This window comes from Mercurialis annua, linkage group LG6 (genome assembly GCF_937616625.2).
Source record: "Mercurialis annua linkage group LG6, ddMerAnnu1.2, whole genome shotgun sequence".
NCBI classification, from domain to species: Eukaryota; Viridiplantae; Streptophyta; class Magnoliopsida; order Malpighiales; family Euphorbiaceae; genus Mercurialis; species Mercurialis annua.
The window spans coordinates 46,671,597-46,698,501 of NC_065575.1; the positions used below are offsets into that span (position 1 = coordinate 46,671,597).

The 26,905-nt window shown below is 35.6% G+C and overlaps 6 protein-coding genes across 6 annotated transcripts; 4 read left to right on the forward strand and 2 right to left on the reverse strand.

The window, feature by feature from the left end:
* Window positions 1–868: 868 nt before the first annotated feature.
* Window positions 869–3,254, forward strand: LOC126653756 (uncharacterized). Its single transcript, XM_050347695.2, has one exon. The coding sequence runs from the start codon at window positions 1,018–1,020 to the stop codon at window positions 2,923–2,925; it is 1,908 nt and encodes a 635-aa protein (XP_050203652.1). The 5' UTR covers window positions 869–1,017; the 3' UTR covers window positions 2,926–3,254.
* Window positions 3,255–3,459: 205 nt separating this feature from the next.
* LOC126653485 (phosphatidylglycerophosphate phosphatase PTPMT2-like) lies at window positions 3,460–6,944 on the forward strand. Its single transcript, XM_050347387.2, has 6 exons — window positions 3,460–4,106; window positions 4,205–4,327; window positions 5,029–5,122; window positions 5,264–5,346; window positions 5,431–5,520; window positions 5,959–6,944. Exons 1-6 carry the CDS (start codon window positions 3,921–3,923, stop codon window positions 6,343–6,345), a joined length of 963 nt encoding a protein of 320 aa, XP_050203344.1. The 5' UTR covers window positions 3,460–3,920; the 3' UTR covers window positions 6,346–6,944.
* A 496-nt stretch (window positions 6,945–7,440) lies between these two features.
* Window positions 7,441–9,653, forward strand: LOC126686963 (peptidyl-prolyl cis-trans isomerase FKBP20-2, chloroplastic). The gene is made up of 7 exons (XM_050381280.1): window positions 7,441–7,580; window positions 7,743–7,817; window positions 7,911–8,128; window positions 8,212–8,321; window positions 8,815–8,923; window positions 9,067–9,143; window positions 9,408–9,653. The coding sequence occupies exons 1-7, from the start codon at window positions 7,468–7,470 to the stop codon at window positions 9,525–9,527; spliced, it is 822 nt and encodes a 273-aa protein (XP_050237237.1). The 5' UTR covers window positions 7,441–7,467; the 3' UTR covers window positions 9,528–9,653.
* A 461-nt stretch (window positions 9,654–10,114) lies between these two features.
* On the reverse strand, window positions 10,115–13,344 carry LOC126686962 (cationic amino acid transporter 9, chloroplastic). Its single transcript, XM_050381279.2, has 8 exons — window positions 13,039–13,344; window positions 12,510–12,922; window positions 12,193–12,369; window positions 11,822–12,046; window positions 11,557–11,733; window positions 11,012–11,248; window positions 10,526–10,615; window positions 10,115–10,421 (listed from the first exon to the last, which is right to left on the reverse strand). Exons 1-8 carry the CDS (start codon window positions 13,292–13,294, stop codon window positions 10,281–10,283), a joined length of 1,716 nt encoding a protein of 571 aa, XP_050237236.1. The 5' UTR covers window positions 13,295–13,344; the 3' UTR covers window positions 10,115–10,280.
* A 4,349-nt stretch (window positions 13,345–17,693) lies between these two features.
* Window positions 17,694–24,369, forward strand: LOC126686706 (protein ARABIDILLO 1-like). The gene is made up of 12 exons (XM_050380893.2): window positions 17,694–19,787; window positions 19,882–20,040; window positions 20,133–20,213; window positions 20,316–20,447; window positions 20,677–20,804; window positions 21,152–21,239; window positions 21,660–21,754; window positions 22,421–22,484; window positions 22,660–22,835; window positions 22,972–23,193; window positions 23,615–23,699; window positions 23,836–24,369. Exons 1-12 carry the CDS (start codon window positions 18,432–18,434, stop codon window positions 24,010–24,012), a joined length of 2,763 nt encoding a protein of 920 aa, XP_050236850.1. The 5' UTR covers window positions 17,694–18,431; the 3' UTR covers window positions 24,013–24,369.
* A 351-nt stretch (window positions 24,370–24,720) lies between these two features.
* On the reverse strand, window positions 24,721–26,846 carry LOC126653659 (pentatricopeptide repeat-containing protein At2g44880). The gene has a single exon (XM_050347597.2). The coding sequence runs from the start codon at window positions 26,751–26,753 to the stop codon at window positions 24,945–24,947; it is 1,809 nt and encodes a 602-aa protein (XP_050203554.1). The 5' UTR covers window positions 26,754–26,846; the 3' UTR covers window positions 24,721–24,944.
* Window positions 26,847–26,905: the final 59 nt, after the last annotated feature.

The following is a 26,905-nucleotide window of genomic DNA, read 5'->3' on the forward strand; positions in this document are numbered from 1 at the left end:
AATTAGAATATTTAATGTTTATGAAATGGGGATGATATGATTACTTGGACAAACATTAAAAAAGTGCATTTTTAATATTATGTGAAAATAATAGGTTGATTGAAGACAAAATGGGTACATAAATCACTTTGAAAAAAGTGACTTAGAAAATAAGAAACAAATTGGACTTACTATTTACTATAATACATATTTGCTATATTTTATTTTTTACTATATTTTTAAAATATTATTTTTAATTTAGCATTTAACTTTAAAAAGTATAATATTTTATTTTAAATTATTATATATTAATTTTTTTTAAAATAAGTCAAATAAAATTTTAAAAGAAAATTAATGTGAACCCCACATATGTCATAATTTACAGTTTAGTATCTCATGTGTGCAAATCAAACAATTTGATATCTCACATTTAATTATGCGAGCATGTATGACCCTATGTTAGATTTGTGTATCAAGTTGTTAACGGAATTAAAAGTGAGGTTTGAAAGTGAGGTACCAAATTATTAATAGAATTAAAAATGAGGCATCAAACGTTCTAAAATAAGTGTCAAATTATTAAAAGAATTAACAAAAGTCTCTAATCGTTGATATAATTAAAAATAAGTTATCAAATCGTTTGATTTTCAAACATAAGGTAACAAACTGTAAATTATAATATATGCGGACGACTTCATAATATTTTTTTTTTAGAAAAACAAAATTAATAAAAAAAACAAATAAGCAAATTCACCATTTCCCCATGAGACATGAGTTATGCTTTCTTAAACTTAAACTACATGCCAAATTAAACCCCTTAAATATAAATTTATGTATGCAAACTAGAGAAATAACAAGGACAAATTTGTAACTCCAACGGTCATAATTAGACCAAGAACTTCTTTTGAATATTTGCTCCTCAGACACCAAATTCTCAAACTTTACTCTCTTCACTCCTATAATTTTCCTTGTCCTTAAAGTCTTCCTTACTTCATCTCTTTCCCCATCTAACCACCAAGATCCGTACTATTCTCCCCATCAATGGCCGACTCAAGATCCCACCCCACTTTCTCACCTCACCGGCGGCGGCCGGACCAGCTTCTTGGCCATAATATTCACTCCAAAACTCACCGGAAACCTTTTACTCGCGTCATCTGTAAGTCTGCGTTCTTTATATTATTTCTCATTGCTATTCCTTTATTTCCTTCAGAAGCTCCTAGTTTTATCAACCAAGCCCTAATTACTAAGTTCTGGGAGATTATTCACTTGTTGTTTATTGGTGTTGCTGTCTCCTACGGGTTGTTTAGTAGTAGAAATGCTGATGGGGATTTTTTACCCACTGATTTTAGTAACTTTGATGATTTACAGTCGTCCAGTAACTTTGTGTCTAGGATTTTTCACGTTGCCCCAATTTTTGAAGATGGGTATGAGAGTTTCTCTGGGTCTGCTGAGAAAAATGTTTACCAGTCTTTGGCTAAAAATGGGAGTGAGAATTTTGTTGAGCATGATGAGAATAGTTGTGTTCAAGCTTGGAGTTCTCAGTATGCATTGGGTGAGTCAGTGACTGTGTTGTCTCAAGTTAACTATGAACTTAGGAAACCTAGTCAGGTAGTTGGTCGAAAACTGTTAGGATTGCCCGTTCGGAGTTTGAATTCGAGGGTTAAAGATGTAGATAGTTCTCAGTTTAGCGATGGAGGTGAGTCTGATTCGAGCTTTGTTGGTGGTTCGAGTAGTTCTGGGAGGAGTGTGAATGAGAAGAGTTTTGGTGATATGGGTCCAATAAACTTGGAGGAGAGGTTTAATGAAAGTTTTGGTTTGAATCCTCGAGTTCCGCGGCGTTCTAGATCTGAAAGGGTGGAAATGAGTGAGAAATTTGGTCGTGTTGTTGCTGATCGTCCTTCGCATTTTAGGCCTCTTTCTGTTGATGAAACTCAATTTGCGTCTATGGAATCACAATCTTTTAGGTCGACTAATTCTTTCTCCTCCCGAGATAGTTCAATTTCAACTTCACCAACCATGCTATCTCCTTCTCACTTGACTTCTTCGGATTCATCCGGTTCAAGAACAGAAGAATTAGGAAAAACCAAGGATTTTGTCACATCATATCCATTGGCTTCTCAATCGCCACAAACAACAAAGACTCGTGGCGCTTCATTGAATGCATTTCACTTGAGGAAATATGGTAGTGGCTCTTTGTTCCAAAAGGATTTGAACAAATGTACGAAAATTGAGTCGAAGGATGTCGATGGGAAATGTTCAAAAAATGAGTCCAAGGATGTCGGTGGGAAATGTTCAAAAAATGAGGCGAAGTATGTCGGTGGGAAATCATTAAAAGATGAGTTGAAGGATGTCGGCGGGAAGAGACAAGAGGGTTTACCGAGTAGTAAAGAGAGGGGACAGGGTTATTTAGAATCAGTTATGAAGCAAGGGATGATGGCCAAAGCTGCACCAAAAGGAAAATCTGTTAGGACTATTAAAAGCGGTTTATACACTGCAGAGGCATCGAAAGCTGGAGAGACGAGTAAAACTCAGATAGATGACCAGTCTGAAAAAGGTTATAATCAAACAAAAACAGTAAATACAGCAGAAACTGAAATGAAAAGGGAAGGATTCGGCAATATATCAAACGGCGCAAGTAAGAAGAATTTCGATACTCGATATGATATGCCAAAGCCAACATTTGGAAGATATCAGATGAAAGAAAAGAAAGAACCGTTGGAGAACGTTACTTTAGAGTCTGAAGAAGATTCACAGAGCGAGACTACGGATAAGAGTCGAGTGAGCTCTGGTGAAGACACCGTGTTGCATGATGCAGGGGACGACATTAGTGAGGTTGACAGGAAGGCTGGTGAGTTTATAGCGAAGTTCAGGGAGCAGATTAGACTTCAGAAAGTGGCATCTGTTGAAAGATCGAAAGGATTGCGGTTGAGTGGCAAGTATTTAAGATGAACCATAACGGCCTATACGTATCAGTATGAAGATGAAGATGAACATTCTTGTGTTCTTGTTTGATAGCTGATTCTCCATCTTGTTTTTATGTAGATACAAAGTTATAGTTTTTGGTGGAAATTTGTTGTCTCTATACCATCTCTATGAAGAATCAGAATCAGAATCAGAATCAGTCTTTAGTTTTTACCTTCTAACCATAAAATTTTCTTTCATATGTATTTCATTCAATTTTTACCACTAAATTGGTCTACTGAGGATTGTAAATTCATAACCGTTGTGTTCTTTGATTCATTTTTCATTATTTGATGGAGTATTCAAGAAAAATGATATTTGTTAAATCTATGAGTTAATTCTATTTGATAAATATTTGCAACGACATTAAATCTAAACTGTTTAATTAAAACGACACTGTCGTTAGTTGCCAAATGACTAAGAAACAGTTAAAAACATTTTGAAATTTGATTGTCGTTTACTTAATAACGATTAATTTCTCAAATTGCGTATTAGGAAAAACTAAAAGAGAGAGAAATTTGCCGCTGAATAATATAGTAAATGCTCGAGCATTCTGAAAAGCGTTCGTTGAGAGAAAAAGAAAGCTGTGGAGAATTTATTTTCTTTTCAGAAAAACCCCTCAAATTTCTCAATCTCTTCAAAATTAAAATTAAAGTCTCGTTTCAAGGTGTTATGGTCCACCATCACCAACTTCTTTTATTTTGTCTCCTGATTTGATTTTGAATTATCTTTTTCTATAATTTATCCTTTTTTTTCTTTTCCAAACCCTAATTTACTCAAATCTAGGATTTCCAAAGGATGGGCATTTCTCGATCAGTTATTTGTTCATCAATTCACGCTAATTCTTGCTCCTGTTGTGTAATTCATGGCTGTCTAGTGGGTTAGATTTTTGGTTCTGATTTAGATCAGTAATTTAAGTCTCTTTTGTTAAATTTGGGGGAAAAAACGAGAAGAATCAGAAGTGTGTAATTGAGTAAATTAGTATGCATATAGAAGAAGTGGAAGTGGAGGTGAATAGCAGCACCAGTGGTAACAAGGTTACGGGTTTGGATGCGAAGCGGGTAGTGGTAGGAGCAGGAGCTCGTGCTCTGTTTTACCCGACTTTGTTGTATAATGTTTTGAGAAACAAGATTCAATCTGAATTCCGATGGTGGGATTGGGTTGATCAGGTTTAAATTCAATCTGTTCTTTCAATTTTCTTGTTTCATTTTAAAATGTCTGATTCTAATTCTAATTTGATATTGTTCTGATTTTTCTTACTTTGCAGTTCATATTGTTAGGTGCTGTTCCCTTTCCTACAGATGTTCCTCGCTTGAAAGAACTCGGTGTTTCTGCTGTAGTTACGTTAAATGAATCATATGAGACTTTGGTTCCTTCATCACTATACCATGTGAGTTTATGTCTACCATTTCTCATTTTCCAAACTAAAATTTTGAAATTGGTGAAGAGTACGATAATTGATGGTATCGCCTATATGCTTTACATTTAATTTTTTTCACAATAGCCCATGGATGGAAGTACTAGTAGCAGCTACCAGATGTACATATATTTATATATATGTGTGCGTGTGGTGCGTAATGGAAACCGGGAAACGTGTAAATAATTATAATTATAAATTTTAACAATTATAAAATTCTATGTACAGTAAAATTTACTTATAGAAAATATATTTTTATACGAATAAATTACTATTGCATTATATAAAATAAGTCATTTAAATATAAGTGTTATTAGATTTTTTTCGTGTTTGGAAAAAAGAAGAGTGTTTGTTTGTTTATTGCGATTAATGTGAATAATAAAGTTTCTTGGTGAATAATTATATATATGTATATTTTAATTTATAAGTAACTCTTTTAAACAAAAAATTGTAAGTAATTCTTCAAGATTGTTTTTTAGGAAACTGGTATCTAACTTTTATTATTTACAGAAACGGCCCCGAAATGTTTCCGGAGAGTTTCTAAGAGTTTCGGAAACGGAAACGTTTCAGAAACGGAAAACGCACCTTCCTCAAGGTTTCCGTGCCTAGGTGGTGTGTGATCAGTTCACCGAGTTTTAACTGCTTGTGTATTTATTATTAATTTGGTCTTGTAGGCTCACAATATTGTTCATTTGGTCATTCCAACTAGAGATTACCTGTTTGCTCCATCATTTGCTGATATAAGCCAAGCTGTAGACTTTATTCATGGTATGCAGGCTCTTGATGTTCCGTCTGCTTTTATTTAGGGATTTCTTCCCTTGTTTTTTTTCCTTTTCTTGTTAATATGACTTTTAATATTATTTCTTTTATTGCTAATCTATATTTTGTTTTGAACTTTTTCTCTAATAGAAAATGCGTCCCTTGGGAAGACAACATATGTCCACTGTAAGGCTGGTAGAGGGCGGAGTACCACCATTGTTCTCTGTTATCTTGTATGTTTAAATTCTAATCAACTGATTTACCAACTGCCTTCATTGGCATTCTTTTGAGCTATTTGATAATTTCGTCTTAAACAGGTTCAACACAGGCATATGACACCCGATGCTGCATATGAGTATGTGAGAGCTATTAGACCAAGAGTACTTTTGGCCTCTTCCCAACGGGAGGTATGTGCTACAATTAAAAGCTGTTAGCCTTTAAAGAACAATCATGTCTGACAAGTCTAGTTTCTGCTTTTCTAAGCTCCCTTCTTACTCTGCCATCATTATTTACAATAAAAGATAAAAAGGGAAAAGAGGGGAAACACAATAGGATAAGTAGTAGTTAAATCTGCGAACCTCAACCAACTTACAACTGTAAATCTGCAATTCTAATTTGAAAAGAAATTAATTATGCATAGGATAAGCAGTAGTTAAATTGAGAGGCTATTCCAGATAGGACGAAGCACAAAAGTTGAGACTTGAGTGGTACTTTGAGCAACCTGTGTTGTATGACACCGAATTTGTTAATAGTTAATACCAAGGGAATTGGATATTCTGTTTCTTTACCATAATTTTATTTCATTTTAAAAATCGTTAATTCATTTTAGCTGTCATGACAATCAGGCGGTTCAGGATTACTATCTTAAATTGAAGGAAACTCGCAACCTTGGTTGCATGGTAGCAAGGAAAAACTTAGATTTTACAATTACAACTAAAGAGCAGATCGAACAGGACACGGCAGCATTTGGAGATGGCTCATTTCTGGTGGTAACTGAATCAGATCTTGACGGATATGATGTTTGGTCTGAATCAAGCGAAGAGGCTAACAAAATGTTGGGTGATCTTAGCTTGGTTTGCCGGGTTCAGTATGCCAGTCAGGCAGCAATATCTAGACTTTCATGTCGGTGGCTTGGATGCCACTCGAACCAGAAACCCTCAAGGAAAGATCTGGGGAGCTCTGCTGGGGATGATCAATTGAGAAGTCTTACGGTTGACATCCAAGTTTATTGAAATGTCAATCTGCTGGAGGTGTGACTTACTAGGGATTTAGTCGTTTGTTCTTTTGTTTTTGGTTGGTCAACACAGGAACAGTGAATACTTCGATAAGAAAATTTACTTTTTTATTGCTGTTTTTTCCTTGTTGGTTGCGTTCTTTTTCGTTGTTTAGGATAAGAAGAGGAAGTTATGAAGAAATGGCAGCATTTCTTTGTTGTTGTAGGTGCTGTTCATGACCGAGTCTCTGATCGTTTTAGTCTCTTCCGAGTGAGGTTTATACTCTTGTTCAGCACTCATTTAGCATATCTGGAGAAGAAGTATGAAATTTTTGAGGTGCATTAGTAGTTTGCTTTTGTGTTAGACAATGTGATTGTATACAAAGTGATAAAGAAGCGGCACATGTCTGATGCAACTTCTTATAACTCTGAGTAGTTCAGGAGTTTGCAAGCATTTGTTTGTTTACTTCAAACAATGCAAAGTTATTGAAGTTTTAATCTCAACTGTAATTCTTCTAGCCTTGTTTTATTAGGTTAACTCATCATGTGAATCTTTTAGTTGAAATGGATTTTTTTTTTTATAATAAGTGTTTGGTACAAATTTACTTATTTTGTTAATTTCATTTCTAAATACATTGTAATATAACGGTAACTACTTATTATAGTATTATTTATGGATAAAGCATAAAAAAAATCGTGTCAATCATCAACTAAATTTTCAAATCCCGATCCAATGCATTAAATTCAACAGTTGCATCAAACAAAAAGAAAGTAATCACATAAATTAATAATACAATTTTATCTTTTGAATTTGGCATAAAAATATTAATTAAGACTAAGTTTATAACTTTGTATAAAAAAACACCATAAATTTGATATTTTTGTCTCGTTTTACCCATGAGATGAGGTGTGAAAAAAATGATCAGGGCATTTTATACATATTGAAACTGACGTGGCTGAAAATTATTAAAAAAATTGAAGTTTAAACGGTAAAGCTAGCCAAAGTGTCAAATTCAAAGTGTTTTTTTTAAAGCAATTGACTTTTATGCCAAATTCAGGGGGTAAAATGAACCTTTATTAAATTAATATGCTAGCCTTTGACGACAAAGAAGGCGTCGCTATATCCTGTTTTAGAGCATGAATGAAATCGGGAGAAATTGAAGATAACAAAAAAAAAGTAGTACCGTGCGTGCTCCACAGAACAATACTGATGACTTTACTCTCTTCTTCTCCATTTTGTCTTCCCAAACCATCGTAAGTTTTTCTTCTGTTATAATACCAATTATCATCTAATTTTATCTATTCACTTACAAGTTTGCATTTTCACACAATTATTTGGAATGGTGGACTACTTATAAATTAGAAACTATTTGAATTTGGTGAGATACCTAATTACTTGCAGTTTCTGGCAGATAGAATTTCAGCTTCTCCAAATTTATTTTCATCAAACAAGTTTATAGTTCGCTGCTGTCATAAATTCAGTGATGATAGGTAATATTATACTAACTAATTTAACCTCTTTAATTGCTTATGTATTCTTTGATAATGTTAGTTTCTGAAATGAACATTTGCTTGTATGTTTAGCTTGCAGAATGGAAATGGAATACATTATGAGGAGACAGTGAGGCGTCGGGTTTTGCTTTTCTTTTCTGCTTCGTCATTGATTGTTTTTCCAACTTCGCCTTCTTTTGGAAAGACGAAGAGCAAAAGTCCGTATGATGAGAGACGATTGTTAGAGCAGAATAAACGCGTGCAAAGGGAGAATAATGCACCCGAAGAGTTTCCGAATTTTATTAGAGAAGGTGTGTTTCTTTTGCAAGTGCTATTCTCTGCGACATTTCTAAACAATGTGGAATTGATAATAATATATGTGGGTATAATTCAGGTTTTCAGGTTAACGTAGTGACGCCAGAGAATTATATAAGGTGCGACTCAGGGCTTATATATAGGGATTTCGAAGTTGGTAAAGGTGATTGCCCAAAGGCTGGTCAACAGGTTTTTCTTTTAAATCCATTGCTATTTGTTTTTTTGTTTTTAATCATTGTGGAATTTCCAAGTAGCAAACTGTTCGTTAGATCGAGCATCAGAGCTAGAAAAGTTGCCAATTCATGTGGTGCGATTAGAAAGATAAGTTAGAATTAGATGTCTTTTTAAATGAACAGAACTGAAAGAACCTTCTGTTCGAAATTTGAAATGGTTGTCATGTTTGTAAATTAAGTATGAAGTTAATTTCTAGCTTGTGTTAGATTAATTTTATAAAGGCGTCAAAAAAATCTTTGCTAGACATTTGTTGGTGGGTGTTACTAATATCTTCCCATTATGTTATATTGTTAAGCTCTAAAAAATAGGACATGTTTACCTGAACCAAATAGTGGTGATTATGAAAACAATTGGTAGATGCTCATACTACTAACATATCAACAATTGCATCTATGAACCATATCTTTTTCATACTTGAGCTACATTTGCTTTTTTATAATCTCTGTAGGTGATTTTCCACTATGTTGGTTACAATGAATCAGGCCGTCGCATTGACAGCACCTATTTACAGGGTGCACCTGCCAAAATCCGTATGGGCACCAATTCATTGGTTCCAGGTGAAAATACTATTTCTTAGAAATTAATATGCTTCTAGTTGCCTTCTTGATGGACTGCCTGTTATGGAGCTGCTTTTCTGTTTATATCTTTTAGGAAGAAAGCATACAAAAAATGAGTGAACTAAAAGAAAATATTTATGCAGGATTTGAAGAAGGAATTCGAGATATGAAACCGGGGGGCAAGAGAAGAATAATAATTCCTCCAGAACTTGGACCACCGGTCAGTTTTTCTTCAACCCTGTTACATTGATCATGCTCCCATTTTTGGCATCCTCTGTGCCAAAGACCAAACTGGCCATAAGAACAGAACAGCATCATTTAATTAGATCATATCGGTTGCTTCAACTTACACGAGACTGCCATGATTAGCAGCATGAATTGCATCGTTTTGACAACTCTCAATCTAGCTGTTTCAGTTTTTACCTAATTTATAATGATAAGACGTCATCCCTTCATACATTTTTCTCATCTTAATGATCTACAGGTAGGACCTTCCACATTTTTTAGCTCAAAGCAGTTCGAGGTGTTTGATGTAGAACTTCTCAGCATCCAAGATTGCCAAAGGAGGACTATAGCATTTTACTCTGATGTTGTATGTAACTGAGTTCCAATGGGAAAAACTGCACATCTTGAAAACAGAGGTTTTGGTTGGAAGTTTTGAATGGCTGAATACTAATGGAACACAAATTATTAGACCTGCTAAATGATGATCTTTTGTCATCTTTTATAAGTTTCATCTAATTATTCTCTAGAGTTAGAAAGGAAAATAAATGCACGCGGGAATAACTTGCTGCAATTACTGGTAAAGCGATGGAGCCCTTCATTTTATATTTCTATTTAGCTGGTCTTCAAGTGCCATATCCTGCATTAAGCTTTACGATGTGAGATGCAGAATTAGATAATCCGTACATGCCTGCTACTTTTCTCGGATGTGGTAGCTGCAAAGCGATAGTCCTTTATTTATGTTCTAATTTAGCTGGTTGCCAGATCCTGCATTAAGCTTTACGATGCAGGATTGGATAATCCGCACATGCCTGTTACTTTTCTCGGATATGGTAGCCGTTAAGAAACGCTCTATGGAATTGAATTCTAATTCTCTGCCACCTATCACCACTATAGCAGGCTCTATCCGCACACGACTGTACAATCTGTTGAGTTATCATGAATCATTAGAGCAACAAACAAACAAAGTTTGCATCTACCTTTTACCTTAAATTTTTTATTTCTAAATGAGGATTTGTACAAATATATTTTTTAATACAAATGGCCTTGTACAGGGCTGCCGGTAATGTAAACCATACAACAATAACTACAAATGCCAACAAGCTCACATTATTATTGTCTAACCAGCATTTAATCAGTTTGATCCCCCAGGAGCTCTATGATAAACAATTGTCTCGTCTGAACTAGCTTTGGCATGGTGTTGCCCGTAAAATGCATAAATTCCAAACATGATAATGCTAAGAACAACAAATCTCACCCATGCTTCATAGTGCAGCTGCATAAAGAATAATTTAATCATCATTGATCTGTTTGCTATACTACCAATTTCAAAAATAGGCACAACAACTGGTTTTATCAGAATAGGACTTCGTAGCATACCTGAGCAAACAAGAAGATGTTGAAAAAGATGCTAACAATTGGCACAGTTGGAACCCAAGGACAAGAAAACCCAGGAGCAACCGCATAGCTCTGACAAGGAGAATAACACGAGCATTAAATAATTTAACAATAAGTTCAATAACACCAAAAGACATGATAATTCATTACCCATCTCAAATTCTTAAGCATTGCAATTGAGATTCAGCAACTATTCAAATATGGTATTTTGTGCGCAAGGAAATCATCAAAGAGGGAAAGCTTCTAATGACACACTCACAATCAAGACAAGTTGCATACTATAGATGAAAACTGTCTAAGAGGTAAGAGATCAGGATTCTTCTTTAATGCAGATAATTGATCTATATTGTTAAAGCAACCTTGAAACCATACAATAACTGCCTCTCTTCACAACACCTCATAGCTTTAAACACAGCGTTGTAGCCAATGAAAGGTGAAAGCATATAAAGAACAAAATAGTACACTCACATGGCGGAAGTTAAGAGCCACAGCAGCAAGTACTGCAATAACAACTGTTATAACCAGAAAAATAACTGAAGCTCCATAACGATACAGCAGCCCAGAGCAGAAGCCACAGTAAGCAACTATGACGAGACAAATGACTCCTTCCTGCCAGATTGAAGTCCATCTTGAAGAAACACGACTAGAAGTCTTATCCTTCCAGCGAAGTGTCACAACACAAGCTGAAACAACAGAGTAGCCAGTCTGCAGAAAGGCTAATAAGATGTCAGGCGCAAATAATCAAATAACAGTGGTAAAGGAGACTTCTTCAACTGCAGTCCTTGTAACCAGCACAATACTTCATAAACATGCCTAACAATGTAATATAAATCAGAACATTTCTTAATGCTTGTGCTTTGTTATATGGTTTGCAGGACCTTGAAGTCATGTCATGAAGTGGTATACAAAACGCAGATAGTAGTTCCAGGGGAAAAAAAGATTCGAATCCTGAACCAGAAAATAAATTAATTTTCCCTATAATATTTGGCAAAGAAAAGATCAGAATGACATACCAAAGAGCCGACTGAAAGAATGTGTGAGAGCATATGGACATTAAATAATCCCCCCAAAATGGCAGCAACGATACCAACCCAAACTTGAGAATGAATAGGAGTGTGGCGTGTTGGGTGCACTTTAGCAAATATAGAAGGCAGTAAGCCATCCCTTCCGAGGCCCAGGTATAAGCGAGACTGTTCAATAAAACACATCAATGATCGTAAGTGCCAAAGCTATACAATAGCACTGCACTATAATCTCAAATAGGTAGACATGACTCACCTGAACATAAAGCCCCACCAAAAGAGTGGTTGTAAGTCCTGCGACAGCACCTATGCTGATTAAAATAGAAACATACTTCAAGCCCTTTGATGTAAAAGCATCAGCCAAAGGGGCATCTTCTCCAAGGAGCTTGTAAGGTATCATCCCGGTGAGCACTAAACAAACCCCGATATACAACACTATGCATATAATAAGGCTTCCAATGATGGCTAATGGCAAATCCCGCTGAAACATAAAATAAAATGAAGTCAAAAAAAAAAAAGAATCCAAGGATGAGATGATGTAGGCACCACTTTGAACACTACAGACAGACTATCCGCATAAGCTACAAAAGTTGGCACCAAAATGTATTAAAAAAAGAAAAAACATGCCTGAGGTCTCTTAGCTTCTTCAGCTGAATTTGCAACTGCATCAAAACCAACATATGCAAAAAACACAACAGTTGCTCCAGTCAATATTGCTTTAACACCATTTGGCGCAAAAGGGGACCAATTTGAAACATCAACCTCAAAAGAACCAACAAAGATGATAACAATAACAATGACAACCTGCATTAGAGTAAAACTATTATTCACATCCATTCTGATCTTTCACAGCAAATGATTAAATGCAACATTAACTAGAAATGCTTTAGATTTTCACATGTTATTAAGTAAATATAAACGAATAAGAAAGAATGAGACAGCACCTTTGTAACAGTCATGAAAGAGTTCAAAATGGAAGATTCACCAACACCCCAGCACAAAATCACAGTTAAAAGCGCAAGTAGAATTGGTGCTAAAATATTGATAGAAAGCGCTCCACCGAAGAATTCTTGACCACCATGTCCAATCCAATCAGGAACATGATCTTTAAAAACAGGAAAGAGCTCCAAAACAGTAACGACATAACTGGCTAAACTCCGAGCAATACTAGCAGCTCCGATATGATAATCGAGCATAAGTTGCCCGAATACAAGAAAAGCAGTAATTTCATTAAAAGCTGAATAAGTATACAAGTAAGCTCCTCCAACAACAGCCGGAAACCGCGACGCCAACTCAGCATAACAAAGCGCATTTAATATACATGATACTCCTGCTAGTATGAAACTAATTGTAACTCCTGCATTGATAATTAACCACAATATCTTAATTCAATTTGATAAATTAGGTTAAAGAAAAGTCAAACCCTAACTTAAATGATGTAATATGCAGATAAAAAAGGAGGAAATGACTGACCAGGACCAGCGTCGCGAGCGACGGTACCGGTGACGACGAAGATACCGGCGCCGATGGAAGCGCCGACGCCGAGGAGGAGGAGATCGAAGAGGCCGAGACGGCGAGAGAGAGCGGCGGAAGCATCGGAGGAGTTACGGGAAGTGAAAGTGTCGAAAGGAGAATTTAAGGGTTTGGTTCTGCGAGCTGAGGACCAGCACTGAGAGAACCAAGATGCCGGAATCGGAGACTGCGTGCCTCCGACGCTTTCCCTTCCCATTATTATTACTATAACTAGCTAATGCATATCTTTGCTTTGTAATTAAAAAGTTTTTTTTTTCTTTTTCTTTATTTAATTTATTAGTGAAATATTTGTACAAATGGGATCTGAATTTTTATAAATTTATTTTAGAGTATCTAGTTTTTATTTAATTTATATTTTAAAATTTATGAAATGTATCAAGTTATTGTTTAAATTTGTTTTATTTAGCACAAAACTATGATATTATTTTTAATCAAATTTCCAAATAGGTCTCGATTCTTTCTTATCTCACATGGATTATTTATTTATTTTTGGGTCAAACACAAGAATTTACTTAATTAAAATAATTCTATATTATAAATATTATCATTAAATAGTTTTATGTGAACTAAATTATCATATGAAGAAATAGACTCGTTAAAACAGGTTTCATATTATTAATTATTCAAAAAGAAATACATAAACTATAGCTCAACTAAAAAGATATACACTGGTCAAAATTTTCAATTTCAAATGATATGCATTTAATTGTTATTTATATGATTAACACTCATATAAACGTTCATACGCACATGAGGGTGTAGCCGTCCCCACCGTACATTCCTCGGAAGGTCAGGGTTTCGATCGTGCCTTCCATTGGTGAATTTCTGCAAATTATTATTTCAACTAATTTTTAACATTGATGTATAACATATCATTGATAAAAAAAAATATAAACCTTCATACTAATAAAAGACATTAAAAGAATAAGATACTAAAAAATACAACATTATTAAAAATGATAAGTGCATATTTTTTTGCCTAATTAGTCTAAAAATCACGGATTTTAGTGCGTTGTATAAGTTTAATTTACAGCACATGAACTATCAATGCTATCCAAAACACCAAGCGATTTTCAGTTGGAAAATGCTAATATGGACACGGAATATATATTATTCCAACATCTAATTGTTTGGTGTTTTCAATTGCAAAAATATAAAACTCGGTGTCTAATATTTTTAAAATTGAAAGTTCATGTTCAAATTACAAAACACACTATTCATGAATTTTAAAATAATTAAACATATTGTTTTTATAAATTTATTTATTTTATAAGATAAAAGTAACTTATTTTATCCTCAATTGCATAGCACACATGAGCATAACAAACATTATGTACTTTTATTTATCGAAATTAATACAACTGCTATTTGGCCAAAAAAATTGCATAGCAATTTGAGATAAAAAGAGCATGTGATATCATGTTATCATTTATTCAAATATTATAAGTAGTTTTTGATAAAAGTATAAGTATATGTTATTTTTTTGTTTATTTTTAATAATTATTTTCATTGCTTTCATATTAACAGGCTCTGTCGATCAATTTGAACAATAAAAACAATGCTATCAGTTTGATTTTGATTAATTAATTAATTTTTGTTCGAATCTACCTCGCCCTAAAAATCACATACTTTTGTATAATGAATGAATCCCAACAAGGATCATTCAGTGGCTCATAAGAGAAACAATGCTAGGACAAGTATTGCACCGATAAAACTGCTCGTTATTGATAATTTTATTTAATTGTTATTTTTTAAATAGGATGTCAAATGGACTAGTTGATAATATTCGTGTGGTGTCGATTCACTTTGTTGATTGATTAGGGCAATATAAACACGTTACTTGAAGATAATAATCTAACACGATTAACACAATAAAAATTGACTAATATAACACGACTAAGAAGACCTATTTAACTTATACATATAATTAAAACATATAAAACTAATCTCAAATTTGTTAATCCATAATCAAATTATATAAATTTAGTTGTAAATACCTCTTTTCGGGCAGATAGACTAGTAATAAGAGATTTAAGCATCCGACGATTGTTACCAGAGACACCCGTCCGGATGACAAGCTAGCGATCCGTATTTTATAATTCAAGCGGGCTAGATTAGTGCGCCGCGTCAAATTTGAAGATTGAGACATAATTTGTCGTAAATAATCCATAAAAATTCAAAGAAATGGCCAATGTGTAGATTTCATGGCTAAATTGACCAAAACCAAACCTTAATAGCCTTATAAACATTTTCTGATACTTTCAAGAACCAACATAACCCTTTTGCCACTTTTACAAGGGATTTATTGATTAATACTTTATAATTTGTAAATATTCTAAATAGACATGTAACCTAATCTAAACGCTTAACATAAAAATTCTAACTTAACTTAAACTCTAGGAAACCAAAATCTAACCTAATCACTATATAAACCACCTTTTAATAAATTGAAGCAGTGATGGGGGCGATCATATGATAAAACATAACATATAATCAAGCACCAAAAATCCTAATTCTACTAACTTAAATTGAACCAAACATCACCCCACACACCAAATTATAGTCAATTCTACACTTCAGAAAAAGCTTAAAATGCTTTAATCAATCGAGCATACTGTGCACTTCGATCAAGTGTTGGATTCTACTTCTGAATCACTAGAAAACAAATCAAAGACTCAGAACGGTAGTTATGAGGATCCATTATCATCCCTATCATATTCTACCGTCATATTTGAATTTTGTTTTCAATTATGTCATATAGAGTGTATGTTTAGCTATTTTCACTATTTTGTCATGTAATTGCCACGAACTGTTCAAACTGACATGATTGCCATGATTTTCATTCTAGAATTATGTTTTAGGATGTTTTTATGTGTTTATTTTGAATATACTAATTTCTAGATCTTTAATCGCACATTTTGTCTATTTCTACATGTTTTTCGAGCGAATTCCGAAACCGGTTTGGACCTAGTTTGGCGCCGTCGCTGCCACTTTTTTTTGGCGCCGCCTCCACCTCCACTTTATATGGCGCCAGTTTTAGTTCTTCTAGCACCGATGTTCTTTGCTGCAAACTCCTTCCAAATGTTTGATTCCATTTTTAGATGTTGTTTTTGTGTTTTCAGGCTCGTATGTACTCAGAATTAGGTCCCGTTTGAGCCCATTGACTTAAAAATAGTTGTAGGACCACTTTTTATAATTTTCCGGCCCCATTCCAGTCAGCACCTGTCCGCCATGTCAGAACCAGTGGACAACCATGTTATCTTGGGCTTCGAAGCCCAAGCCCGCCAGACCAGCAATTTCCATACTAAATTATCGATTCGTTTTAACTCAAAATCGATCATGGTTTGGACTACAAAATTCGTATCGACTAGAAGAACAACTTTCATATGTTATGCTCGGATCCTAAATCTGACTACACAGACAGACATGCGATAGAAAACTATAAAACACTCCAAAGTAAAGTTGATATAATGTTGGAAAGTATACAATTTATAAAATATATATATCAACTGTACACAAAACTTGTAAATGATGTTTAAACGCTTTAAATGTATGTTTAGATCCATTTTAACAGATTTAATCAAAACAATCATGTTAAATTAGCTTCGAATTTATCAAATCACATAAAAATCTGGATTGTTATGAAAAATGCAGTTATTGGTTGTATAGGAATTCAAAATGGTAAAAATAAAATCAATTTCACATATACATTTGATTAGGCTTTATGCATGCAAATTGAATAAAATTGTCTGTTACATGTTAGAGACTCTAGAATTAAATGCATGTTTAAGAGTATTTGCTACATGCTCACATGCGCGTCCCACGTGTTTATTTCCAGTCTCCCATTTTCCAGCTTTTATATTTTATAAATTGTATACTTTCCAACATTATATCATTTGGACTGCCATGCTTGTTAAGATACGATATTCCGAATATGTCTTTTAAATCGATTTAATCAACAAAACGCAAGTCAAAAGTAAGGGGGTGTTCATAAATCCGATCTTTTGGTCCATGCACGATTCTCATCCATACGCATGTGAATCTAGTCTGTATAAAATGTATGTCCTGACTGAGTTAGACGACAAATCCATTTTATGACAAAACTAACCAGATTCGAGGTCAGTCATAAGATTGGGCGAGCGCCTTCAAAATCGGCTCTACTCACATTACTATAATTAATTTACTCTACATAATAATTTAATTATATTTAATAATTTGGTTTTATATTTTATAAATTATAATTTGTAAATTTATTTATTACTCTAATAATATAATTCATAAACGAGTTAGACATGTTCACTAGTTAACCCGTAACACAATCCATTAATTATAAAAAGGCTTGGCAAATTTCGATACGAACCCGCCAAAACTCATTCCAAATCTACCAAATTTACATATTTAGCGAATCGAATTACCGTATCACGACCAATTTTCACAACCCTAGTCCTAAACAACCAAAAAAACCCATGCAAACAAAGTTTCTTTCGTTACCCAATTCCCAAATTTTAACCAAACTACACAAAAAAGGATTAAATTTCAATGGATGACATAAATCTTTTGTAAAGAACTATAGAAGGAAGTTGAATTGTTTTTTTGGGTAACAAACAGTAATTGTAGAATTCAAGAAATAACCACATACACTAGCAATACATAATTATGCAATTGTAGATGATTGGCTTATGATAGTTTCACAACAATGAGCTGTAGTTTCACACGCCGTCTTCTCAACCCTTACCCTTAATATTATTACATTACACCCTCAATCTCATTGCAGTAATAATTTTTAATCTCAGACATTCACAACACAAGCCATCTCCTCTGTCTTTTACATTTGTTTTGTTGCCTAACAATACCCAACAAAATATCAAACTTCAAATTACAAAATTGTTTTGAGGGTTCTCTTTATTTCCTTGTTGTTGCCTATCTGAATTTTCCTTTTTATAATCTGCTGAAGTTTCATTGAAGTTTCTATTACATAAATAAACTGATTTGAAAAGGGTTTGCTGGCAGTTTCATAAAGGCTCGAGCTTTGGTCGGATTTTGGAATGGTTCTCTGTAATGTATTTCTAACTTGGTAGTTTAATTGGCTGTTTAAATTGGTAGCCTGTTCTGGGTGAAGTTTAGATTACAAATCCTTAATCTTTCCTGTGATTTGTGTAGTTTTTTTACTTGTTTGAGGGTTAGGGTTTTTGAGGTTAATAAGGATCGGTTTGTTAGTTATTTGTGCTTTTGTTATATACAATTTTAGTTTGACGATAATGGGTTTTGTTACCTGGTTATAGAATTAGACATCTGAGGTCTTAAAGAGTGTTTCTTTGTGATTTGATCAAGATATGAGTCGTAGGGTGCGGCGAAAAGTGGCGAACAGGGGTACGGAGAAGGTGGTTTTACCTTGTTTCCCTGAAATTGAAGATGCGGTTTCGTGTTCTGATAGGAGTGATGATGTTGATTGGACTAACTTGCCTGATGACACAGTAATTCAATTGTTTTCTTGTCTGAATTATCGGGACCGTGCAAGCTTGTCATCAACGTGTAAGACATGGAGGGCTTTAGGTGTTTCTCCATGCCTGTGGACTTCGTTGGATCTCCGTGCCCATAAATGTGATGCTGCCATGGCAGCTTCACTTGCTTCTAGATGTTTACATCTTCAGAAGTTGCGGTTTCGAGGAGCAGAGTCTGCTGAAGCACTGATACATCTTCAAGCTAGGAAGTTGCTTGAAGTAAGTGGTGATTACTGTCGGAAAATAACGGATGCATCTCTGTCTGTGATTGTGGCTCGGCATGAGTTGCTTGAAAGCCTTCAACTTGGCCCTGACTTCTGTGAGAGGATCAGCAGTGATGCTATAAAAGCCATAGCTTTCTGCTGTTCTAAACTGAAGAAACTTCGGCTTTCAGGAATTAGGGATGTTTCTGCCGATGCCATCAATGCGTTGGCCAAGCATTGTCCACATTTGATTGATATCGGGTTCTTAGACTGTCTAAATGTTGATGAGGTAGCACTGGGAAATGTGGCATCTGTTCATTTCCTCTCAGTTGCAGGGACTTCAAATATGAAATGGGGTGTAATTTCACAACTGTGGCATAAGCTGCCTAAGCTGATTGGCTTGGATGTTTCAAGAACTGATATTGGTCCCACTGCGGTTTCTAGATTGCTAAAATCGTCTCATAGCTTGAAGGTTTTGTGTGCATTGAACTGTTCAGTTTTGGAAGAAGACACCACCTTCAATGCGAACATATACAAAGGGAAGTTATTAATTACCCTTTCCACTGATATTTCGAAAGAAATAGCTTCCTTATTTGCCGATGCTACAAATTCCAAGGATGGAAAAAATGTGTTTTTGGATTGGAGAAATTCAAAGACAAAGGACAAATACTTGGATGAAATTATGACTTGGCTTGAATGGATCCTATCGCATACACTTTTGCGTACAGCTGAGAGCAATCCACAAGGCCTGGATGATTTCTGGCTAAAACAAGGTGCAGCAATATTACTCAGTTTAATGCGAAGCTCGCAGGAAGATGTTCAAGAAAGGGCGTCTACAGGACTTGCAACTTTTGTGGTAATTGATGATGAAAATGCTAGCATAGATTGTGGAAGGGCGGAAGCAGTTATGCGGGATGGTGGTATTCGCCTCCTTCTAGACTTTGCCAAGTCTTGGAGGGAAGGTCTTCAGTCGGAGGCTGCAAAGGTAGTTTCACTTATGGATCCTAATCATAATTCTCTGTATGTTGCACAGTCATTGAAACAATGTTTGTGTAATTTCTTTCTGTTGAATAATGTAGGCTATAGCAAACTTGTCCGTAAATGCAAATGTTGCAAAGGCTGTTGCAGAGGAAGGAGGAATTGATATTCTTGCTGGGTTGGCGAGGTCCTTGAACAGGCTGGTGGCTGAAGAGGCTGCTGGAGGACTTTGGAATCTTTCAGTTGGAGAAGAGCACAAGGTCTTACAGGCCTCATTTTTCTTTTAGTTCTCTATTATTTTCAATTATATTCTATATGTTTCTAATTGTGTTTATTTTGAAATGTTTGCCAGGGTGCCATTGCAGAGGCTGGTGGAGTAAAAGCTTTAGTTGATCTTATATTCAAGTGGTCCTCTAGTGGCGATGGAGTTCTGGTCAAGTCTTTAACAACCTGTGCAGCCTTATATTCCTGTATACATGCAGCTGTTGTGTCATATCCTAATTCTCGGCTTGGTTTCCACATCTAAATATTTCAGGAACGTGCTGCTGGTGCTTTGGCAAATTTAGCAGCTGATGACAAGTGTAGCATGGAAGTTGCACTGGCAGGTGGTGTACATGCTTTAGTGATGCTTGCCCGCAACTGCAAGTTTGAGGGAGTGCAAGAGCAGGTGGGCGATTTTCCATATTTGAGGGATATATATCGGTGATAACAATTGCTGCACTATAGGATCAGTAAATGAAACATTTGTTAAATAACTACTACTGAAGGCATCTATTTTGCATCTTTAGAAATCCGTTGTCACACTAAATTAAACAATAGAGCAAAATGGGAGAGAGGAAAGGCCTAAATCGAGAGTGAGTTGGTTTTAAATGCTTTTGTCAACTTCTGTTTTCCAGGCTGCTCGTGCCTTAGCTAACTTGGCTGCTCATGGAGATAGCAATACGAACAATGCTGCTGTTGGACAAGAGGTTGGGGCTCTTGAAGCACTTGTTCAACTTACACGTTCACCACATGAAGGTGTCAGGTAGTTTACAACGGATTCCTTAATTTCCGTATTATTTTAAGCTTCTTACCTCCTTTAAATTATTTTGCCCCTTCCTTTCAGCTACCGATATGCGTATTGATATTGTTATTTTTATCTACTATGCTCTTGATATTGTTATTCTGCCTCTACTTGCATAATTAAGTTTCTTCTGTAAACATGACCAATTGCGTACATTAAGGACTCCATTTATAATTACCATAATAAAAAATCGTGCACTATGCATCGTTATTTGAAACTAGCTGGCTAGATTTTATCCCGACAAGCAAGATTATGTTATTTGTCAGATGGTTTATGTGATAGTACTATTTAAATTGCTCCTCAAACAGGCAGGAAGCAGCTGGGGCTTTGTGGAATTTGTCATTTGATGACAGGAATCGAGAAGCAATAGCAGCAGCTGGTGGCGTTGACGCTTTGGTATGATATTTTCACTTGCTAATTGCTGGTATGAAATTGACAGCCTCATTATTAAACGCCATAATAAGTGCTTCAAGTAAAACACCTTGTAAGATGTTCTTGAGAAAGACAACAAGGTGCCTTTTAGTTAGCTTCCGACCGTTGGAAGTGCTAATGAGACTTTTAAGCAAATTTATTAGTTGAGAAAAGGATTTCTCAGTCCTTCCAAATCCTTTCCAATCCTTACTAATCCTTTCCAACTCCCTATCTAAATAAGCTGTTACCGAGCTTGAGTTGTTACGGTATTATATCATATATATGGCATTATATATGTGTTTTGGCTTTATGAATCACATGGTTGCAATTGCTAAATTGTAATATGTTCTTTATTTTTGGAAGTGCCATTGCATGTTGAAGGTTTATCTTTTGTGGGCTATTTAGGTTGCTCTTGCACAATCCTGTTCAAATGCCTCCCCAGGTCTTCAAGAAAGGGCTGCTGGAGCTCTCTGGGGATTGTCGGTGTCAGAGGCGAATAGGTATGTGCATTAGTTCAAAATTTATTTTTTTGTCCTCATTTGCTGTGTAAATCAGAGAATAAGAAAGCTTCTGATTGTGTATTAAATATGCTTAATTAGTTATCTGGATATACTATCAGTAAAAGAAGTTTTCAGGCTCATTACATCTTCTGTTTTTTAGCCGCCACCCTCTGTGGGTAGGTCCATCTCAACCTCCATCTTGTAAAATCTTTAAATCAGAGTTCTCTGTCTGGTGAAAGGCCTGATAGACCCGCTGCTCAGTTGGGTATGGTTTGAGAGGATCAATATACAAATTGCCCTCATGATACTTAATGTGATTATTTTGAGATGGACCAATGGTTGCCAGTATTATATAAGGAAAAGAAATTATGGAACTGATTTCCTTGATTTTCCAACACTATATGATCATTGTGAAGCTAGATAGGTCTCCTGTCTCTGCATTTATAACTTGATAACTGTACTTGAATGGCTGGATTAAACTAATATCAGCCTGTCTTGCCTTTCTGACTGCTGAAAACTTTTCATTTATCTTCAATCCTTGCAATTTAATATGGTTATGGTTATTTCGGGCACAGTGCAAGTACTTACATGGTAAAGATGTTATTTCTTTCATCACCTGTGAATATGTGTTAATATTAGATGTATTTTTGTTGTTTTTTTTATTAGCATTGCCATTGGACGAGAAGGAGGTGTTGCCCCGCTGATTGCTTTGGCACGATCTGAGGCTGAGGTTAGTATTTTGATTTCTTAGTGACCAGTGGCTCCGGAAACTTTAATTATCTCAAGCTAACAAGCTCATAATTGAGCATTTTGTTTGTCATTCTTTTTCTTTATGTCAGGACCCTGTTCTTATCCCATTTCCTGTCGAATCTGACTTGAGCTTTGTGTACTGTTTTACTTCTTAGGATGTCCATGAAACTGCTGCAGGGGCTCTCTGGAATCTTGCTTTCAACGCTGGTAATGCTCTCCGAATAGTGGAGGAAGGTGGAGTTCCTGCACTAGTTCATCTATGTTCTTCATCTGTATCAAAGATGGCTCGCTTTATGGCTGCATTGGCATTGGCTTACATGTTCGATGGGAGGTACAACCCAAGTCTTTACAAGTCTAGATGAGCTTCCCTTGTTTAGGTTTAAATAATAGTTGGAATCTTAAATAGCTGACTCTTGAAAGAAGGAATTTTTATTAAAAATGATAGTTGGAATCTTCTATTTATGCAGAATGGACGAATTTGCATTGGTAGGAACTTCCACTGAAAGCACTTCGAAAAATGTTAGCTTAGATGGGGCTAGAAGGATGGCTTTGAAGCACATTGAAGCTTTTGTCCATACATATTCCGATCAACAAACATTTGCTGTTGCTGCTGCATCATCAGCTCCAGCTGCACTGGCACAAGTTACAGAGAAGGCCCGTATTCAAGAAGCAGGACATCTGCGATGCAGGTTTTAGTTCTCTCTTTCTCATGCCCACTTTCTCAGAATCATAGACACCGACACACTGACACTCTCAAAAAAAATTTGTATTACTGTTTCAAGACATCAAATATTTACCTCGAAACATTCCAATACATTACTATTGCAAGACATTGAAGATATACCCTATTTAAATTGCTTGGAGCAGGAAAACAATATGTTGTCTATAGAAAGATTGCATAACATGACTGTTTTATGTGTTAGGCCTGGATCAATAATGTGAAATAGTAATTATTGTGGTTAATTCTATGCAAATATGAAATACTGATTTTCTGAAATGCAAAATTATATTCTCCGTCAATGCACTGGTTTTCTTGAGATCTTTTCCATGCAAACCTTAAGGCTATATCTTGTATTGTATGTTCATCTGTTTCTTTTTTGGGGCTCACAGTGGAGCTGAAATTGGAAGATTTGTTGCCATGCTGCGAAATTCTTCTTCTATACTAAAAGCTTGCGCCGCATTTGCCCTTCTCCAGGTAGTAGTTCTGTTCTCCCACCCCTCCGAATTTCACTTGTTCATCATTTCTAATTATTTTTATTCTTTCCATCAAAAAAAATATTTATTTCTACTCTTGTGAGATTGATCAAGTGAATGTCTCTTTCTCTCCGCAGTTTACAATTCCCGGAGGGCGACATGCTATGCATCATGCAAGTCTTATGCAGAACGCTGGAGCTGCACGAGTTGTGCGCGCTGCAGCTGCAGCAGCAACCGCGCCACTAGAAGCCAAGATTTTTGCAAGAATAGTACTTCGTAATCTCGAGCACCACCAGTTAGAACCTTCAATGTGAAGACAGCCATAGCTTAGGGTCATTAATGGATGCATCTTCACATATTAAGCATACAGCTTCCTTTCTTAGTGAAGGCTTTATAATTTCAATATAGTAGAGCAATGTGGTTAAAGGAGCCTTTTGCAACTTTCTTTTCAATTTCACCCTCGGTTTCCTAGTTAGGTATTTAGAGGTGGTTTATTTAGTTTTGTGAGTGAGATTTTTTTCTTTCTTTTGTAGCAGTCCCTTATATTCATATATATGAGGAGTATTTTTTGTTGGGGATTGATATATAAACAAGTAAATAGCCATTCGTTGTTTCTATCTGTATTCATTGTGACATATCATTCATATAAATGGTATTTGAGCTATTAGACATTGGCATTTGGTTACTTTATTTATTTAATTATAATATAAGATACATTTACTTTAAGCATAATCAATTCTACGAAATTTATAAATTAAAGTTACAAAATAACTTTCTAAATAAATAAAACATTTCATAAAATCTTATGAAATTGATTTGAACCAAAGGACCAATTATGCAAGTTCATTCCCTGTACTATATATATTGAGGGGTGCTGCAAGGCTAAAATAGTTGATTCTGTAGAGCTTTAAATTGGAATAAAATTATGTATAAAAATGTTGAATTATAATTTTACAAGATATTTTCTTTAAAATTCATATAATGTACATTCACTACTTATATGTAATTAATTCTATCAATCATTAAACCCTAATCAACAAATAAGCTACTAATAGAGTAATGTTAGTACATTTGTTAAGGATTAGTTAACTTAACTCACATTTATTAATTAGTTGTATTTAGGACTTATAAAACCAAATCAGACTTGGTTCGGAATTGAATTTTTCGTTTTTATTTTTTTTCAACTTGGTTCGGTTTTGTAAAATCGGAGAAGGAAAGGGAATGAGATGTTTTTTTAGAGCAGCAATCACCAAGTGTAGCCAACTCCTTTATCCCTCATATGTATTAACAACTTCCCCAACATTGATTGTATTGAACCCCATTGTGGGTGTTCTGAACCTCCAGCAATGAACTCAGAAACTGTGCTATCAATCTCAATAGCACTACTACCAGCTTCTTTCTTTGCTCCATTTCTCCTCATCATTCCTTTTATTTCCTCCACATCGCTCCATCGTTTCTCCATCGCGTACAAGTTCCTCAACATTACATAGTTTCCATCATTTAACGGTTCCATATTCTGAGCCTGACGTAACAGTTTCTGAGCCCTCGTCACATCCTTAGAATTTGCACAAGCCGATAAAAAAGAACTCGTAATTATTCCATTAACCTTGTATGGCATACTCGTTATTAGCTTCTCAGCTTCCTCTAATCGCCCTGCTCTCCCTAATAAATCTACCAGACATCCGTAATGCTCGATCTTTTGGATCAGCCCGAATTCATGCATTGCTTTAAACCACCTCTTCCCTTCCTCGACCAGACCTCCGTGATTACAGGCGGATAAAACACCTATCATGGTTACATCGTTTGGTTTAACTCCGTCGTGCTGCATTTCTGTAAATGTTTGTAATGCTTCGTCAGCTAATCCATTGACTGCAAGTCCGTTTATCATAGCATTCCATGAAGCTTCTTCCTTATTAGGAATTTGATCAAAAACTCGTTTTGCTTTTGAAATTTCTCCGCATTTTGCGTACATATCAACAAGTGCAGTACAGACATCGATTGCTCTATCGAATTTCTTCATGCGAGCATATTGATGAACCCAACTTCCCAATTCTAGAGCACCCAGATCAGCTATAGCTGGAAGAATGCTTACAATTGTTACTTTATCCGGCTCAAATGACGTGTTAGACTGCATTTCATGAAACAATTTCAATGCTTCGTGGGGTTGTTTATTTTGGGAGTACCCGCCAATCATTGCGTTCCAAGAAAACAGGTTTCTTTTCGGCATGGCATCAAATAAAGATCTTGCAGTCATAACATCACCATTGCTGCAATATCCGTAAATCATACTCGTCCAGGAGATAACGTTCCGTTCAGGCATCTTATCAAACAAACTTTGAGCAGAATCCATATCTCCAACTTTAACATAACCATCAATCATTACGTTAAATACAGCAGAATCTTTCTCAGGCATCTGATCGAACAGTATTTTCGCGTTCCCCATATCTCCGATCTTCACATATCCGCCAATGAGAACTGTCCAAGACACTAGACTTCTTTCAGTCATTTCATCAAACAGTTTTTTCGCCATAACCAACTCTCCGAATTTCGCATACATTTCAACCAATGCCGTGCAAACATACAAATCAAAACCAAAACCAATCTTCACAACATGGTTGTGCAACTGGAAACCTTCCTTAATGGCCATACTCGACCCGCACGACTTCGCCAACGTTGTAAATGTGAAATTATCCGGAAGAAAACCGCTTCCCTTTCTAAGATCATTATAAAGAGTGAAGGACTCAAAAAACTGGCGGGAATCCACATGGGCTTTAATCATGGAATTGCAAAGGAACGTATCATCTCTGTGAGGTCTTTTATCGAACACTTTGCGAGCATAACGGACGATAGAGAGCGGTTCAGATATGGACGGGTTAACAGCAAGAGAAGCGGAGACGGTGATGAATTTGGCGAGAATGTTGACGTTGGTATCAACAATGGCATTTACAATCATGAAAGAATGGATTTGCAGTAGGGTTTCTCTTCTCTTTGCTCTTTGTAGTAGAAAAAGGCATGTTCTTTCAACCACACTCCATACTACATTCTGTTGCTTCATCCCCGTTGTTACGAGGTAAATATTTTTTGATAATTGGCGAGGGAAGCACCCGTGGGAGGAATTGAACCGACAACCTTAACAGAACGCTGTTTAGCGTTTATACCATTTGATCATTAGTAGCCGTTTTGTATATATAGTCAAAAATCAAGGGA